Here is a 17,145-nt window from a genome sequence, read left to right as displayed (position 1 = left end):
TATCTGTGCGTGTACCATCTCCTCTATCTAAAGAAACAACACTTGACTTAACTTGACGTTTATTACGCAAATACGAGTAAAAAGATTTACAATTCTGTTTTAAATTAGATGTAATCTTCTTTTCATAATTTACTTTAGCTTTAATTTCTGCCACCTCAAAAATACGCTGCTTGCTATTTGCACAGCTAAAGTTAATATCCGAAGGATTAATATCAAATTCAGCCCATGCTCTGTCCTTGTTCTTCCTCATTCTTTTAAGTGAAGTTGTACTCCGTGGCAACTTGACAGGTCTGTTGTCGAGATAAACCGAAGCAGCTGGGACAGCTGCAGCAACAGACTCCAATTTACCATGTAGTTCAACCCACATATCTTGAACATTATTTGTACAACTATAATCCCAGTCAATATTATTCATACTAAAGTTAAATAACTCTTCTGAGGAAATCTTACCCCAAATAGGCTTTAAAATCTTTTGTTTGGGACTTTTGTTAGTATTGGGCGAAACAACCAGTTCGACTAGTATCCCAACATGATCACTTTTGCCAAGCGGAGAAACGATCTTACAACCGTTGACAAGAGCATCATTTGTATACAAAACCTGATCAAGAAGACTCTCCTGGAGAGTATCTTTCACAAGCCGTCTTCTGGTTGTTTCGTTAGTAAAGTACCACGTCAAACCACTGTCATTAAATAAATCAATATACTTTTGTTGAATCATTAAAACCTGATTCTTACTAGAAATCCCACTATTTACACTACCAGTTTCCCAAGATACATTAGGTAGGTTAAAATCTCCTATGATAATGGTTTCAAAAACATTCTTTTCACTAGATATGTTCTTGATGCAAGATAATAACATATTATTCTGTTTTAAATTCAAAGAGGTAGACCTATAAATACAACAAATACTAATCAATCCACCAGAGGTATTGACATTAATAGCTAAAGAGTCTGGTGCTTTTAAAAATGAGCTCACTAATGAAGCATTGCAACTGTTTTTAATATAAATAATGGTATTATGGTATTTGCAATACCATAAATACCTAAATGTATATCATCACCACTTCTGGTCAGATTAGTGGCAAGGAGTCCACTACTGTCCAGAAAGTGGCCAACTCCAATGTGCCATACAGTCTGGTTAAAGTTGGCACTCAACAATTCATCGACTAGTCGGTTGAAGATCATGATGTTCTTGTTCATTTGGGGCAGTCTGGTTGGGAGGACTGCGGTGACAAAGAGTTTGATTTTAGGGGAGAGCTTTTTTATCTGTTGAGAAAAGACAATTTTTTTGAGAAAAGACAATTTTATTATTTATCACCAATTCAATACATAATCAATAAATATATATCCGAATAAATTTGATTTAAAATTAAATGATACAAGTATGCTAGCAGCTAGCGCGCTTGTATTTGATAAATATTCACGCTGTTAAAATGGGTTTTACCACACCGCCACTCACATTAGCACAGTTGGTGAACGGACCCAGGCGCTGTTAAGCTTTTATGAGCCCTGGTTGACTGCTGAGAGTGGCGACGGGTCTGAGATTAATTTTATCTTAGTTTAACCTATATATTCCAATAAAATTTTAGTTTTGAGTTATAATTATATAAATATGCAATATTTAAGTTACAGCTGCTCGCAATACATTATTGCTTAAAAATTGTTAAATATGCTCAGTATACGCTTAATTTTAGATACCGTATGTATATATACATATCAGCTCATAATACCAAATAACAATAATAAATTAATTAAAAGCATGAAGAGGTCCAAAACCAATTCAAGCATGACACCAGGTTGAATACATTGTCATCGGAAGCTGCAAGCTTATTAACGTTTGATTCCACGCTGATCCGTTATCATGCAGTCACCTTCAGGCGGTGTCGACGGATCATGCGAAAAGGGTTTTTGACAGGCTGTGCCCTTACCATAATTAAACTGAACCATTGCCTGATACGATGTAAACATGAGTGTTGGATAGGTGAGCCGCGCAAGCGCTCGCGCGCGCATTTGTGTCGCTCTGACAAATAGCGCTTGAATAATTTAGCTACCAAGACGTAAATCGCGCGTTACGTAAAGTATCATTTTTCCCTTCGGATAAAGTGAACGTTACACCCGCGTGTAACCTGCTTCAATGGTTTGTGTGCATGTGTGGTGGAGTGAGTGTATAATGTAATGATTGAATGAATCTTTTTTCTTTTGTGGTGTATATATGATGTGAGTGACAGGTGTAAAATGTAAAAGATACAAATATAAATGGGGGTCTTTTCATAGGAAAGTGTTGAAGTTTAAGTCCTGCCAGTTAATATTGTCAGGTTGGTGTTGAGCCTTCATGATAGAATGCTTCAATTGGGATTTAATTGAACCTAGTGAACCTATTTTACCACGTGCATTTGACTGCTCAAGAAACGTATTCCATAGATTTGCCCCTTTATATGCGAAATTGTGAGATGAGTGTGGTGTCACAAATCTGTCATCTCTGAGCTCAGACTTCTTAAAGAGAGAATACATGGATATGGGCTGATGACTCTTCACTATCTTCATTGTTTCAGTAATGCATCTGTATCTATATATGTTATGTACTGTCATTAGTTCCTTAGATTGGAAAATCGGTTTTGTTGATTCTCTAGAGTGGAATTCTGCCCCAAGTATTTGGCAGCGATGTGGCCTTACTTGTCTATCACCAGTCTTCCTCAAGCTGATACATATAGAACACGGTTTAATGTGAGGTATAGTTGATTCATTGGATATTTGACCTTTCTTGTTTATACTGCACTGGATTGGCCTGCTACGAGAACAAGTTTTAAACTTGTCGCTAAATGCTTCCGAGTCCCCAAATAAGATTCGGACACATTTCTTCTGTGCAAGGAATAGCGGTGAAAGCTTATTAATTGATACACCACCCCATACAGTTATACCGTATCCTAGATGAGATTCAAAAAGAGTGTGGTATATTTGTTTGTACAGCTGGCTGGGGAGGGAGTTTTTTATTCGATAAATACGGCCACATATGCTGTTTAATTTCTTAGTTAGTTTATCGATATGTGGTGTCCAACTCAGTTTGTCATCAATAATAACACCTAGAAATTTCGTTTCAGTAACCTGTTTGATCGGGATTCCATCAATTTCTAGATTCAAGTCATTTTCAGTAGTATCAATGGTCTTACGTTTAGTAGGCGAGAAGTACATGTAACAAGATTTTTTAACGTTAATGTGCAGTAGATTATGGCGCATATATTGGCACACAGAGTCGAGAATTTCATTCGCTATTTTGTATGCTTGTTCCTTAGTTTCAGCAGCTACAAAGATGTTTGTGTCATCTGCAAATAGTACAAATTTTCCTAATGTACTACATCTATAGATGTCATTTATATAGATAAGAAAAAGCAAGGGGCCCAAAACGGATCCTTGTGGTACGCCTAGTTTAACTGGGAGAGGCTCTGATTCTTCACCAAGTACACTAACATACTGGTATCTATTATTTAGATAGCTGGAGAGCAGCTTTAGTGCGTTTCCTCTAACTCCGTAATTACTAAGTTTCTTAAGTAGCATATCAAATGGTAAGGTATCAAATGCTTTAGAGAGATCGATAAATATTCCTAATACGTGGTTTTTATTATTCCGTTTTTCTTCGACATGATTTACGGAGTAATTAAGAGCATGACTTGTCGAGTGGTTTTTTCGAAAGCCGAACTGATTTTCGAATATTATTCCTCGAGATAAGAAAAAGTTGTATAATCTACTGTAAATAATTTTTTCAAATATTTTACCAAATACTGGTAATGTTGATACTGGCCTGTAATTCTCGAGTAATTCCTCATCTTCTTTTTTATATATCGGGGTTATCTTACCCGTTTTCAGTTGATCAGGGAAGACACCTTCATTCATGCAGTTGTTATAAATTCTGGCAAGATGTTCTGATATAGTTTGACTACACTGCTTCATTACATGTGCCGGTATGTCGCTAGCTTTACCGTTATTAAATTCACTTATAATTTGTATTATTTCAGAGCTTGTACATTCAGCGAGATAAATACTTGACGGACAGGACTGTGGCAAGTAGTCAGTGAATGATTTAGCAATTATAGGATCTTCATCAATCCTCCTCTCATAGACCTCGTTCAGATTGGAGGCGATTGACACAAAGTACTTGTTAAATTCATGAGCAATAACTCGTCGACAAATAACACGCTCATTGTTTATCATGAATGACGGTTTCATTTGCTTATTTTGCTTTCCTCGCACTTTATTAATTAACTGCCAGGTTTTTTTACTGTCACCCTGACACTCCTCAATTTTGTTGCACGTGTAGTGGCGTTGAGCTAGTCGTATTACGTGTTTAAGTCTCCTACGTTTGTCAGTAAAATTAGCATGCTTTTCCCTGGCATCATTACAAGGATTGCAGTGACAGGCTTCCTTGATCTCACGACAAAGTTTACCTGGATTATGCAAACATTTTTCTCTCTTCGCTTTATGCCAGTGGTCGTGCAGCTCATGTTTTTTATTTATAGACGCGATTAATCCTCCTGTTATCCACGGATTTGTCATTGGCGTTCTTTTGGAGACTTTAGGTTTACTGAGTTTACATGATTTGTCTAGATTCGTTTTGAATGTGTCATGAAATTCATTAAAGTTTCTTGGTGGATGCTCAGAGAAATCTTGGTTTAAAGACGAAACAAGAAGTCGAACGTTCGATTCACTGTAATCATAATATTGGGTATGTTTAACTTGAGGTTCAGAGTTAGTTACAGCTAAGTCTTCAAAAATATGGAAAACTGGCAGATGATGCGAGATTCTGTCAGATACTGTACCTGAGGCAACAACCTTGTTAATATCATTTGTGTAAATGTTGTCAATACACGTTTGATTACATCCCGGTTTCTCGTGCGTGTGTGTTGATATAAGAGGTGAGAAACCAGCACTAAACATTATCTCCTCGAGATTGTTAACTTCTTTACTATTAGCATGAAGGTTGACGTTAAAATCTCCCATTATGTATGCAGATTTTTTAGGCAATAGCTGGAGTATTCTGGATAATTCTGTCAGGAAGCTTGCAAAATTACCGCTGGGTGGTCGGTAAATAACCCCAAAAGTTACTTCTTCTGAGTTTTTACGACTAGTTACGAATAGTGATTCTAAATTCTCGGTTACGTCTGACGCAAGTTCGTTCACAATACTGCTAAGTCTATCTTGAACATATAATGCTACACCAGTTCCTTTGGATTTATTACCTACAGTATTCTGGTAAAAACTATTGTAGTTAGGAATTGAATACACGGTGCTTTCATCTTCATGTTCAATCTTCATGCGGAGAATGTCAACCAGCTGATAGATTGCATTCTCTCCTCTAAGGTTGTCTACTCGAAGGTCATTTGTACCACATACAATAACAGCATTGCTGTATCCGATACAGTGACATGGGTCAATCAAACCAACTTTGCCCGCCTTAACTCTTTCGCCAGGGAAAGACTGACCCATAGTACCAACACCGCTCCCAAACTTGATAGTTTTGGTGTTGGAATCTCCAAGTATGATGGTGCTTCTTCGAAATTTTTTGTCAACTGTTCTAAGGGTAATTGAGTAACGTCCTATGGACGGGGTTACCTTGGTCTGTTGGGTAGCTTTAATACCATGTTTGAACCATGCCTGTGAGGAACGTGTCATGATATAAACTGAGTTTGATTCCAGGGACATTTCAGTGTTTTTTGTGGGTGTTTGTCCTTCGTGGATGGGCATGAAACTTATTTTTCTGACCTCTCCTATAGAAATTGTGGCTATGTCAGAGTCAGCGAGGATCTCTGGCTCGTCATCACAGTGAAAGGGCAACATACTTTCCTCTGCACCGCTGCTTGGAGGGAAGTAGTTTATGAGCACAGAGTTAGGCCTGTGCGTGAGTTTGCACTGAGACGTGACTCTATCAATGGCAGCTGTTAAAACTGGTGGAATGGCTGCTGATGACGGGGCATTTGAGTCTCCAGAATAGTTGTAGCTTTCGCCGTATTTGAGGACTGCCCTTCCATTCATCTGGCTAAACTTACCAGAATCTTTGCTCTCAGTGAGAAATCTGGATACCTCATCAAGCAGATCTTTGTCCAAGATGTCTACTTGGTAGTCCTTTATCGGTGGCTGTACACATTTAGGGAGAGCTACTGACGGCTTACTCTCTCGTTTCACTGCTGCATCATGGGTAGAGGCGGGATGATTCCTTGATTTTTGGAAGGAGTGGATCTCTTCACTCAGTTGTGAAAGTCTGGCCTCCAATGAAGATATCTCCACAGTGGGTATGCTGTTAGATACAGCACTCGAGATGGCATCAGATACAGCTTGGATGTTTTTACTGTAGTCAACACTAGACTGGAGAGCTTTATCAAATTTAGACGCGGTGCTGCTGTTTGGTTTGGGATGAAATGACGTGAAGCACCGCACCATGGACATTCCCAGTACTGAAGGATGGCATCAAGATCAATCTGACCAATCTGGTTTGATCCCTTCAGGTTGCTGCAGGAGGCGTGCCAATGCTGAGAGCATCTGCAACATTTGAGAAGCCATTCTTTGCCCTCGGAGCTTGCTCTACAAGGGCAGTTACCTTTGTTGGCACGTTGCGTTGGACTTGGTTGATCCTTTTCTTCTTCTTCTACATGGAAGGGTGGGAATGGTTTGTAGATAGGGCTCATAGGGCTCTGCGGACTATCTTTTAGGCAAACAGGGTCTATTACATGGCTAGGACTGATTTTTAGGATGAGAGATGAAGGTGGCTGTAAAGTTGATGGTCCCAATGGAGAAACAGTAGCCTGCTTTGCAGCTGACTTAGTTGGTAGACTGTTAGATCTTCGTCGTCCTGAGATGTTGGCTGCAGGGTTCTTTAGATTAGCCTTATTGGCGAGAGGGCTCTTCCTGTGAAGAGGATTAGTCACTTTAGGAGAATGAGGTGGAGTAGCCTTAGCCTTAACAGATGCTGCAGGAGAGGCGTTTCTGGGCGAGCGTCTGGTTTCTGGTGGTGGTGGTGGAGTACTCTTCATGACTGTTGATTGATCAAGGGGATGTGCTGAGTGCCCTCCAGGCTGCCACCACCGGCAAATTAGCTGCACCTGAAATGAGTAGATCATGGGTGGACGTCTGATTTATAATGGAGAAAGGGGACATTGATTACTTAAAACTTTATAATATACCTAATATTTAATTTTTTCATTGAAAATACCATAAAAGAGAATTGATTTCTTAAGTTGTTGAGTGCTTGTGGATGTTTGGGTAAGGGAAGGTGGTACTAATAGTGCTTTGGTTCTCAATTTTATCAATTATCAAGTTAATGGAAGTTTCTAGGCAATTGCTTGAAGATAAAATTTTTTATGAACTGTGTTCCAAAGCTTGGCTGCATTAAACAAAAAGGTATTTGATTTATTTAGAAGAATAACAGTTAGACTCGTTGCACGGTTTGAAATGTTGATGGCCTCATAAAGGGAGTAGGGGCAGTGGTACTTGATAATCTTAGAGAATTCTAAAATGCAGTGATATTTGTACAATACAAGTTTTGAGCCGTTAGAATTTTTAGTCTATTAAAAATGGGTTTTGTATGCTCCTTTTCAAAGTGTTTATGGTCTAATTTTTGCATACCATACGGTCTAGTACGTGCACATGTTGATTGTTTATCTAAATATGAGTCGAGATCACCAAAAAGGATCCTTACACAGTGCTTCTGTGTGATAAAATATAAATAAAAAACGCAAAAATTGTAAATTTTAAATACTGTTATACATTATATAATAGATTAATTGACCATTGATGATGTCAATCCTTCTCAGCTTGGTTCACCAAACCATGTGCTTTCGCGCCACTGCGGGCGCGCTTGTTTCACAAGTTGTTTGATCACGCTTGTTTCACGCCACAGGGGGGTCTGAAACCAGCTTTTCGATCAAATGCTACCATTTGTAGTCAAACGTCGTCAACAGTTGCTCTCGTCCAATGAAATCGCTGCATTTTGCAAGTTAGTGTGCATAATTGAATTACATATATTCATATGCGGAGCTTGGCTTACATAATGCAGCGATTTCATTGGACGAGAGCAACTTTTGGCGACGTTTGACTACACATGGCAGCGTTTGATCGAAAACCTGGTTTCAGCTCCCCCTGTGACGCCCGCCCGGGACTCACTGGGAGGTGGGCGCGCGCCACTGCAAGCGCAAGGGCTCTGGATAGAGCAAGCAGCTTGGCGTGGCTCAATAGTGAATTTTGCCGATTTAATGAAAATGTGGTTTGAGAAGTTAAGGATTATTGGATGATATGCGCGGCGCGGCCCAGTACTAAAGTAATCAGTAGTGCACCACGCTACAATGTTATAAATTTATATAAAAATTAAAAACTGTTGGGTAATTTTAATACCGTTTTGTGGGATTTTAATCCATGATTCACCCGACAAAATTTGTTTCCATTCTATTCTTGTATCACGTGGTGACCCCACTGCCGCTTCACTATAGTAGAGTTTCAACGATACAGGGAGAGCCGCGCACCCGTGCGCGGCGGGTCATACAACGTATGTGGTATGACAATTCTATTCTTAGTTGACCATTTTTATATTACAAAGGGTTTTGTTTTTTCACCCCAGTTTTTAAATTTGAACCATTTTTATAGCATTTTAATCTATTTTAATTTACTGAATTGGTTTTTCATTTTTCGAGGGTGTCTATCCTTATGGCCATACAATTATCATTGCTGAAATTACCTGTTTACTGTTCGAAACATTTTATATTTCTATTCTGAGAAATCTCAGCATGGTACAATACAGAGAACAGGGTGACACCAGTTCACTTGGACATTGGATGGTATACACTGTCATGTCATGTGCCTGATGTCTCTACTCAGTGAAGCACAGCCAAAATGTAAAACAGAACCATTAAAGCATGTGGCCATGTTTTCAACAATCATGAATTCTTTGATGTTTTCTCACTCAGATACGATTTTTCCGCTGCTTACAGAAGTCCTACGTGTGTCTGTTGGGAACCAAGTAACATCAAACCATGTTTTAAGGAATGAATCGTAGTAATGAGGAATGTAGATTTGATGTAGATTTGAACTACAAGGGGTGACTAGCGTGCAGTTAGACTATGCAGACAGGATATGCCAAATGAGGCCAAAAAAGTTGGCCCCTTTTCGCCCCTTGCCCAGATTTTATGGGGGGGGGGGGGGGGGGGGGGGGGGCGGTCGCCCCACTGCCCCCCCTCTTCCTACACCCTGCAATCAAATATATACACATCTACTCCATCAAATGGGCAGGAATGAGGTTGTAAGACACAACTCACTCAGATACACACACCAACAGACAAGATGGTGCTATACTAAACGTTAGTGCAGATCTTTCTGGTTGCCGTTGAACACAGCATTCACAGATGTAAGGTTACTTCACCCTCAAGCCCAGTCCAACTGTGCCGAGCACACGAGAGTAATAAAAAACGTGAATAAAATCAAAGAGTCGACTACTGAATGTTGAAAAAGCCATCTTCAACTCACTACTTTTCAGTGCATCATGAGGAATAGCACCAAAGGCATCTCAGTTTTGAGGCACCTAGCTGAAAAGATCAGCCATTAAAAAAATTTTGTTTTCCTTTCCTAATTAGGGAGTAACAGGAGTAACAGGAGTACAAGAATCAAAATTGTTCCAAAATTTGCTTCACCTCTGATTTGCTTCAACTCCCCACCATGACCAGAATCCACATCCATTGTTGATATCATATATTATTTAATCATGTATACTGTATAGTGAATACTTTACTAATCATGATAATATTATTATTATAAATTTAATGTATTCAATACAAATTGTTAAAATGGCCCCTTCATATGATCATTTGTTGCTCAACCATTATGTTATCTCCCCTTTTTTGGGGTCCTATTCCTGATCAAACAATTTTGTCCATACACATTGCAATTGGTTACCTGTCAATTTTAAAAGTATCATAGCAGCTTAACTTAATACCCCCAGAGACAAGTCATCTTAAAGTACTTTAGATAGAATAAAATTAACATAGTGTAAATAAACGTCGTAAGTTTACACGTTGCTTTAACAGCTGATTGTTTTGACTTTTGCTGGCTGTTTGTTTTTAACTTTTGCTGAGTATGGGTGACAACAACAAGAGTAACAAGAGAGCCTCATCTATTACCAATATGTCTCGGATTCCTTCCCCTGCGGACAAAAAGGCAAAGTCCCGAATCAAGAACAACACTCCAGGACCAGAGGCGAAGGGAAAGGACGTATCTTGTGAAACTATTGTTGTAGACAGTGATGTAACACCCCCAAAGTTTGACAGTTCACACAGGGACAAGACGAAATGTCCATGTAGTAAGTCAATATCGTCATGGAAGATTGACTGTGTAAAGTGCAAGCAATATTGGCACATAGACTGTCTAACTATGAATGGACTCAACCAGAAAAATGTCAACAGCATGACCAATTGGCACTGCCCTTTTTGTTTGGTTTCACCAATTCCCACATTCGAAACTGATGCAGATGTGTGTTATGTGTGTAGGAACAGTCTGACACTTCAAAAATCTAACAGTCAGTGTGAGACAGCTATTGCCACAGAGAAGCTTAATACCATCACAGCTTTTGGTGAAAAGCTTGCCAAGGTTGACTTTGACAGTCTAAACGACAGCATTGCTGCCATCCAGAACCTTGACCTCCATATCAAGCACCTACTGGTTAGTGACAAGGGCACTGCTCCAGCATGGGTTGAAGTGATGGAAGGAAATCTAAAGCAGCTGAAAACTTCAGTTGACTCTACACTCGGAAAGGTTTCTGAGACTGATAGTGGCCTAACAGAACAGATTAAAGTGTTGAACAAGCAACTGCAGGACTTTTCTATTCCTCAAGTAAGTGCTCAATCTTCATCCAAGACCAATGATCTCATGGAAAAAATAGAGAAGAATCTCCATGAGCTAAATTCCAAGCAGTCTCTGGAGACAAATCAGGAGCTAACAGCCATTAGACAGTCTTTGAACACTCTTGAGCGAAATTCTTTGGCTTCTTCTGACCATTTAAACGTCCAACTTACCAGTTCTTCACTTGCCCCTGGCCCAGACCTAATAGCTAATGAGCATCTCCAATCAAAAGAAGAACCAGTTGTAGGCGCTATAGAAGAGTTTATTACCACAGAAGAGCAGAAAACTCTCCTCCTTGCCTGCCAATCACTTGAGGAGGATTTTGTTGTGGAGGGAGCTCGTGCTGTGTATTCTTTGGGAGAACCATACAAGTATAATGGCTCCAAGTCATCCAATGGCCAACTAGCTTCAACTAGCTTCTCCAATCTAATGGACAAAATCAATGGTGCATTCTGTAGTGGTGAAAAACCGAAGATCAATAGCCTGCTGATCAACCGCTTCAAAGAGGATGGCTCCCTACCGAAACACTCGGATGATGAAGCTACCATCCACCCTGAATCCGAAATTTTCACTGTGTCTATTGGAGGCCAGTGCAACATCAAATTCTTTGATAAGAAGACGGATCATATGGCTCTTGACCATACATGTGTGCCAAGATCCATGTATCGCATGACTCGACGTAGCCAAGAGTTCTACAGCCACTGTATCGAGGATGGGGCAATAACTGGTGGGGTGAGATACAGCCTAACTTTTCGTTCAGTTAGCTTTAGGAACAGGAACTCTACATGCATCATCGGAGACTCGCATACTGGTGGTCTCAAATTCGGGCTGGACCCCAAAAAATCATTTGGGCAGTGGCTCCCCGGAAAACAGTATTTTGCTCCGGTAGTGGGGGATATAAATCCTATAGTTTCATGTGGATACAGGAATGTTCTCTTGATGTGTGGTATAAATGATATCAGGAAACCTGAGATCAAAAATACCGCTGATATAAAGAACAATGTTTTTACACCATTTGTTCAGAAAGTAGAAATGATCCAAGCGCTTAACCCCAAAGCGAATATATTTGTGTGTCCGCTGCTGCCAACCAAACTCGTTGAGCTAAATCGTAAAGTTGTACATTATAATGAATTAATTTTTAAGGAGTTGCTCCATTCCAACTTTGGTGTGACTTTGGTACCTGGTTTTGACATGTTCTGTGATGAGGCTGGGCTCCTAAGCCAGCAATTCTCTAGGAACATTGGACGAAACCAGAGACCGGACTATTTACACCTCAATTGGAGTGGTACAGCAAAACTGGGGGTTCTTATACGTGATACAATACTTTTAAGGATGAATGGAGGGACTGATAGAAGGAAGAAGAGATCGGATAAAGTTGACAATCGCTTATACTCCCAGACGATGGGTGGTTCCTCTCCTGCTGCTGCTGCGACTCAACTAGGGGAAGGTTACGTACCGTACCCATGAATAAATTGACCAAAGAGGTATGCCCTGTCTGTACAAAATTCATTTCCATTGGCCAATTCATTGCTGAATGTTGTAGGTGTGACTGTGCTATGCACCATAAATGCTATACTAAATCCAGTACAAACAAAATATATGACGATTTTTACTGCCCTAACTGTGTACACTTAGCAAGTACTCGTTACAATCCGTTTATATATGAAGATACTGACTCTGAAAATAATAGTACTGACATTGATGAAACACTTGTAAACATCAACCGATTACTCAATAACTGTAACCCATATAGTGTTAAAGAATTTAATAAAACATTTTTCAACCAAATGAACGAGTACTCATCATTATTATTTCAAAATATCGATGGTAATAAATCTAACTTTGATACTCTGGCAATAGAACTACAGAGATATATGAAATTTTCGATCATTGCTTTAGCAGAAACAAATGAAGGCCCCGAATTAAGTGACCTTTACCAACTGACTGGATACAATAGTTTCTACCAAAACACTTTGCAAGATAAAAGAAAAGGCACTGGAGTCGCTCTTTATGTATGTGATACCCTCAGTGCTACAGTAAATGGCAATTTGTCCCATATATCTGAAAACCTAGAAACTCTATTTGTTACGATAAGCAGCAAGAATACTCCGGTCACTGTTGGTGTAGTTTATCGCCCTCCAAGTGGTGATGTAAATGTTGCATTATTAGAACTCTCAGCAATTCTCGATAATTTGCCGAAATGCAGTTACCTGGCAGGTGATTTCAACATTGATCTACATAATAAGGATAATGCGATTGTAAAACGTTATGAGGAAGTCCTGTTCAGTAGAGGATTTTTTCCCCTAATATCTCTGCCAACTCATGAGAAGCCAGGTTGTAAAGCATCGTGTATTGACAATATTATAACTAACGATGTAGAGAGTATAATAGCCTCAGGCACACTTACTGATCGTATATCCCACCACTCACCAGTCTTTCAAATATTTGAAAAGAGTATGGGATCCACTAAGAGTAACCTAAAATATAAACAATATTACGACTACTGTAAGTCTAATGTTACCTCTTTTGTAAAGGACTTGGAACATGAATTAGAGAATAAAGTAATTGACAACTTCACGGTATTTCATGATGTTTTCAAAAGTAGTATCGATAAAACGTGTAAGTTGGCAACCCCTAAGTCTTCCAAAAGAACTACACAAAATAACCCATGGATCACACCTGGGCTTATAGCCAAAATCAAGCATCAGCACCAACTCTATGACAATTGGGCTAAAGTTAGAAAGAAAAAATGTAAACTTGGTGAAACTGATTATAAAGGTGGAACATGTCAATGCTTGAAATGTTGTGAAAAACGTTCTAGATACAAAACTTATAAGGATTATAGAAGGATGGTTAAAAAAGATCGCAAAGATGTTCAAACTAAGTATTTTATGGGAAAATTTGCAGACACAAACGGTAATAGTAAGAAGACATGGGAACTGATTAATCAAATACGGGGCAAACAGAAACGGCAAATAAAACCACTGTTTACTATAAACAATGAGAAGATAACCAATCGTACAGTAATAGCCAATGAATTTAATAAGTATTTTGTTTCTCTAGCGTCTAATTTAAACGGGGCATATAATGAAATTGGAGAACTAACTATTAACACTCTTCCTAGTTTTTATGACTACCTGCCTAGAGCAAACACGTCCAGTATTTTCATGAATGACTGTACAGCTGACGAGGTTAGAATGATTATATCTGAACTGAAGAATGGGAAGTCATCCGACATCCCAATACATATAGTTAAAGAATCGTCTAAAGTGATCTGTCCTATACTATCTTTATTATACAGTGAATGCATGAGGAATGGAGTATTCCCAGATGATTTAAAGACTGGGAGGATCAGTCCGATCTATAAGAAGGATAATGAGGAATTGCTGGAAAACTATAGGCCAGTATCAACCTTAGCTGTTTTTGGTAAGATATTTGAAAAAGTTATTTACAACAGACTGTATAGCTTCTTTCAGTCCCAGAAAATGATTTACGAGAACCAGTACGGATTTAGAAAAAATCACTCCACAAGCCATGCCCTCAACTCCTCAGTGAATTACATAGAATCCTGTCTTAGCAAAAAACTGCATGTACTTGGAATATTTATTGATCTATCTAAAGCGTTTGACACGATCTCACATGAAAAACTACTTAATAAACTAGACAACTATGGAATACGTGGAAACGCCAATAGACTCATCGCTAGTTATCTCTCTAATAGATATCAATATGTCTCTGTACTGGGCGAAGAGTCTGACAAGCTGCCTGTTCTCTTTGGAGTTCCCCAAGGCTCTTGTCTCGGACCCTTGCTATTTATAATATATGTTAACGACTTATTTAGAACAACTGATCTGGGCAAGTTCATACTATTTGCAGATGACACAAACATATTCGTAGTAGATGAATGTAGAAAAAAACTGTATGAAAGAGCAAACGAAATTCTCCGTTTGTTACACCAGTACATGAAATGCAATCTATTGCATATAAATATAAAGAAATGCTGCTACATTCACTTCAATCCGTCACGTACAGCTACTGATAATGAGGCAGATAACGAATCAGAATATATACTAACTCTGAATAATACGGTAATAAAGCAAGTTAAAGAGACCAAGTTTTTAGGTGTTATTATTGACGAAAAGCTAAAATGGGATGTTCAAATAAGAGCCCTCAACTCGAAACTTAGGTGTGAGATCGGAAGACTCAGTAGAATACGACACGTTATCCCGAAAAAACACCATAAAGAATTGTACCACACGTTATTTGAGTCACACCTAAGATTTGGAATATCGGTATGGGGTGGGTCGAGTAACAATATGCTTCAACCTGTCTTCATCACTCAGAAAAAATGTATCAGAATACTATTTGGTGACCTTGAAGCATATCTAGATAAATTTAGAACATGTGCCAGAACACGTTGTATAGATGAACAAATCCTAGGAAGGGAATTCTTTGAAAAAGAGCATACAAAGCCGTTGTTTAACAAGAACGGCCTTCTTACCGTCCACAACCTGTACAAATACACATGTCTATTAGAACTGTTCAAAATTGTCAGATTAGAATCTCCAATCTCACTCCTATCTTTACTCCACAGATCACCATCACAAAGACGTTCAGACCAGTTCATCACCCCGAACCCATCCTCCTCTTTCATTTATCAATCAACAAAAATGTGGAACGACTGTCGAAAAATTGACAGTTTGATAAGCTTTACTAAGTCAACGAACTTAGTTAAAGTAACACTGAAAAGTGAGCTACTCAAGATACAGTCCAGGTACGAAGAATTAGAATGGACAGAATTAAACTTCGATAAGAATGAGCTTGTATTTTAAAACAGAGTCCTTTGACTTTATTATTTTGAAATTGAAGAATCGTCTGGCCATAACTCATTTCGTTCGCATTATAGATTCACATTCACTTTCATTTTCACTATCACGCACAGTACAGGGTCATACCTCAATACCAAATTATTATAGGGCACAAGAACGAATTTGTTTACAATTATCAAAATTTGTTGAGCCCAGCAGCTTACTTCCTTTCCTCTCTTCCCCCGTCGTCTGGAGCGTGTGATTTTTGTTGATATCCGAGCTCTTATTTTTATCTTTTGGTTAACTTTCTGTGATTGGACTCGGTATTTTCGTCCCGGCCGAGTGGGACGATGCTTGCTCGCCAGTTAAGCTATACTGTAGATGACACTAATTTCTACAAACCACAAAATATTAAATATAAAATGTGTCCAGTATGGCGCAAATGCATAATTTGATAATTTCTAGACGCCGTCGTCGGGGTGAGAGTTATCTGAACCAACTGCATGCCCCTACGATTGCGTCACCACTGGTGAGCAAGCATTTGTTTGTTGTTTAGTTGTGTTGAAAGGGAACATTACTTGATTAATTCATCCATTCGGATTTTAATAACGATGAGCTATGATATACCGTTCATCTTAGACTATTGGATCAATCTTATTATATGATTAGATTTTATAAACGAACTTGGCACACAAAAGATTATAATGCGGAGGTTGGCTGGCTCTTCTATAATAAATACGACACTTCAATTTACAGAATGCTTGCTAGAGATAAGACAAAATATTATCAGACTATACATGCAGCATGAGTAACTGGTGGATAAGCCTTCGGTAAAAACGGATCCGGAAAAGTCAATGCGGCACTCGGGTCCTTGGTATTGTCGTCGGTATATTGTCCATTATCTACGTTCTGCTTTCGTAGTTTAAACAATAGTGAGTTCTAAATATACAGCTTTAAACCGATTAAGTATGAATGAATGAAATACCTGACAATCCGCACTCTTATAATCCAAAAGCATGAGTAACTCGTAGTGATGTATGATTTCTAGAAACTTTAAATTAATTTTGGCGCTCACAGGTCCTCGTGAATATGTGATCGCCGCATAAGGTTCTGTAAATGCGCAGGGCACCTTCAAGCTTAAATTATTCACCTTACTGAGGCAGTCAACCAACGCGCGGCTTTATTTTTATGATATGATATGTTTTGATTGTTATTAATAAATACCAAAATTTAAATTTGTTTTCCTAAAAAATTTGTTTTCCTAACTTTGTGGTTGCAACAGTAATTTACATTACTGTAACTTAATTTTTAAAATTTAAAACTTTCAAACATATAAGATTACAGCAATAATTTTACATAAAACTAGAAAGCCCGTGGTAACAGGGATGAAGCTAATAGTATTCTTTGAAAGAAAGAAAGTTTTTAATCGCATCAAAAAATATCCATCCCAACCGAAGATACTGACGAT

The 17,145-nt window shown here is 38.7% G+C and overlaps 2 protein-coding genes across 2 annotated transcripts in view; both read left to right on the top strand.

Annotated features, from left to right (window-relative positions):
- Nucleotides 1–17,145, top strand: part of LOC134814074 (uncharacterized) — an 88,870-nt gene that overhangs the window by 42,840 nt on the left and 28,885 nt on the right. The window lies entirely within an intron of this gene.
- Nucleotides 10,108–16,908, top strand: LOC134813758 (uncharacterized). Its single transcript, XM_063821637.1, has 2 exons — nucleotides 10,108–12,353; nucleotides 15,464–16,908. Exon 1 carries the CDS (start codon nucleotides 10,108–10,110, stop codon nucleotides 12,334–12,336), a length of 2,229 nt encoding a protein of 742 aa, XP_063677707.1. The 3' UTR covers nucleotides 12,337–12,353; nucleotides 15,464–16,908.

This window comes from Bolinopsis microptera, chromosome 4 (genome assembly GCF_026151205.1).
Source record: "Bolinopsis microptera isolate Bmic1 chromosome 4, MBARI_Bmic_1.0, whole genome shotgun sequence".
NCBI classification, from domain to species: Eukaryota; Metazoa; Ctenophora; class Tentaculata; order Lobata; family Bolinopsidae; genus Bolinopsis; species Bolinopsis microptera.
This window is presented reverse-complemented; position numbering and strand designations above follow the sequence as displayed.

Bases quoted from the DNA above. Each gene is read 5' to 3' on its own strand.
- LOC134813758 (XM_063821637.1), top strand. From the start codon at position 10,108: ATGGGTGACAACAACAAGAGTAACAAGAGAGCCTCATCTATTACCAAT.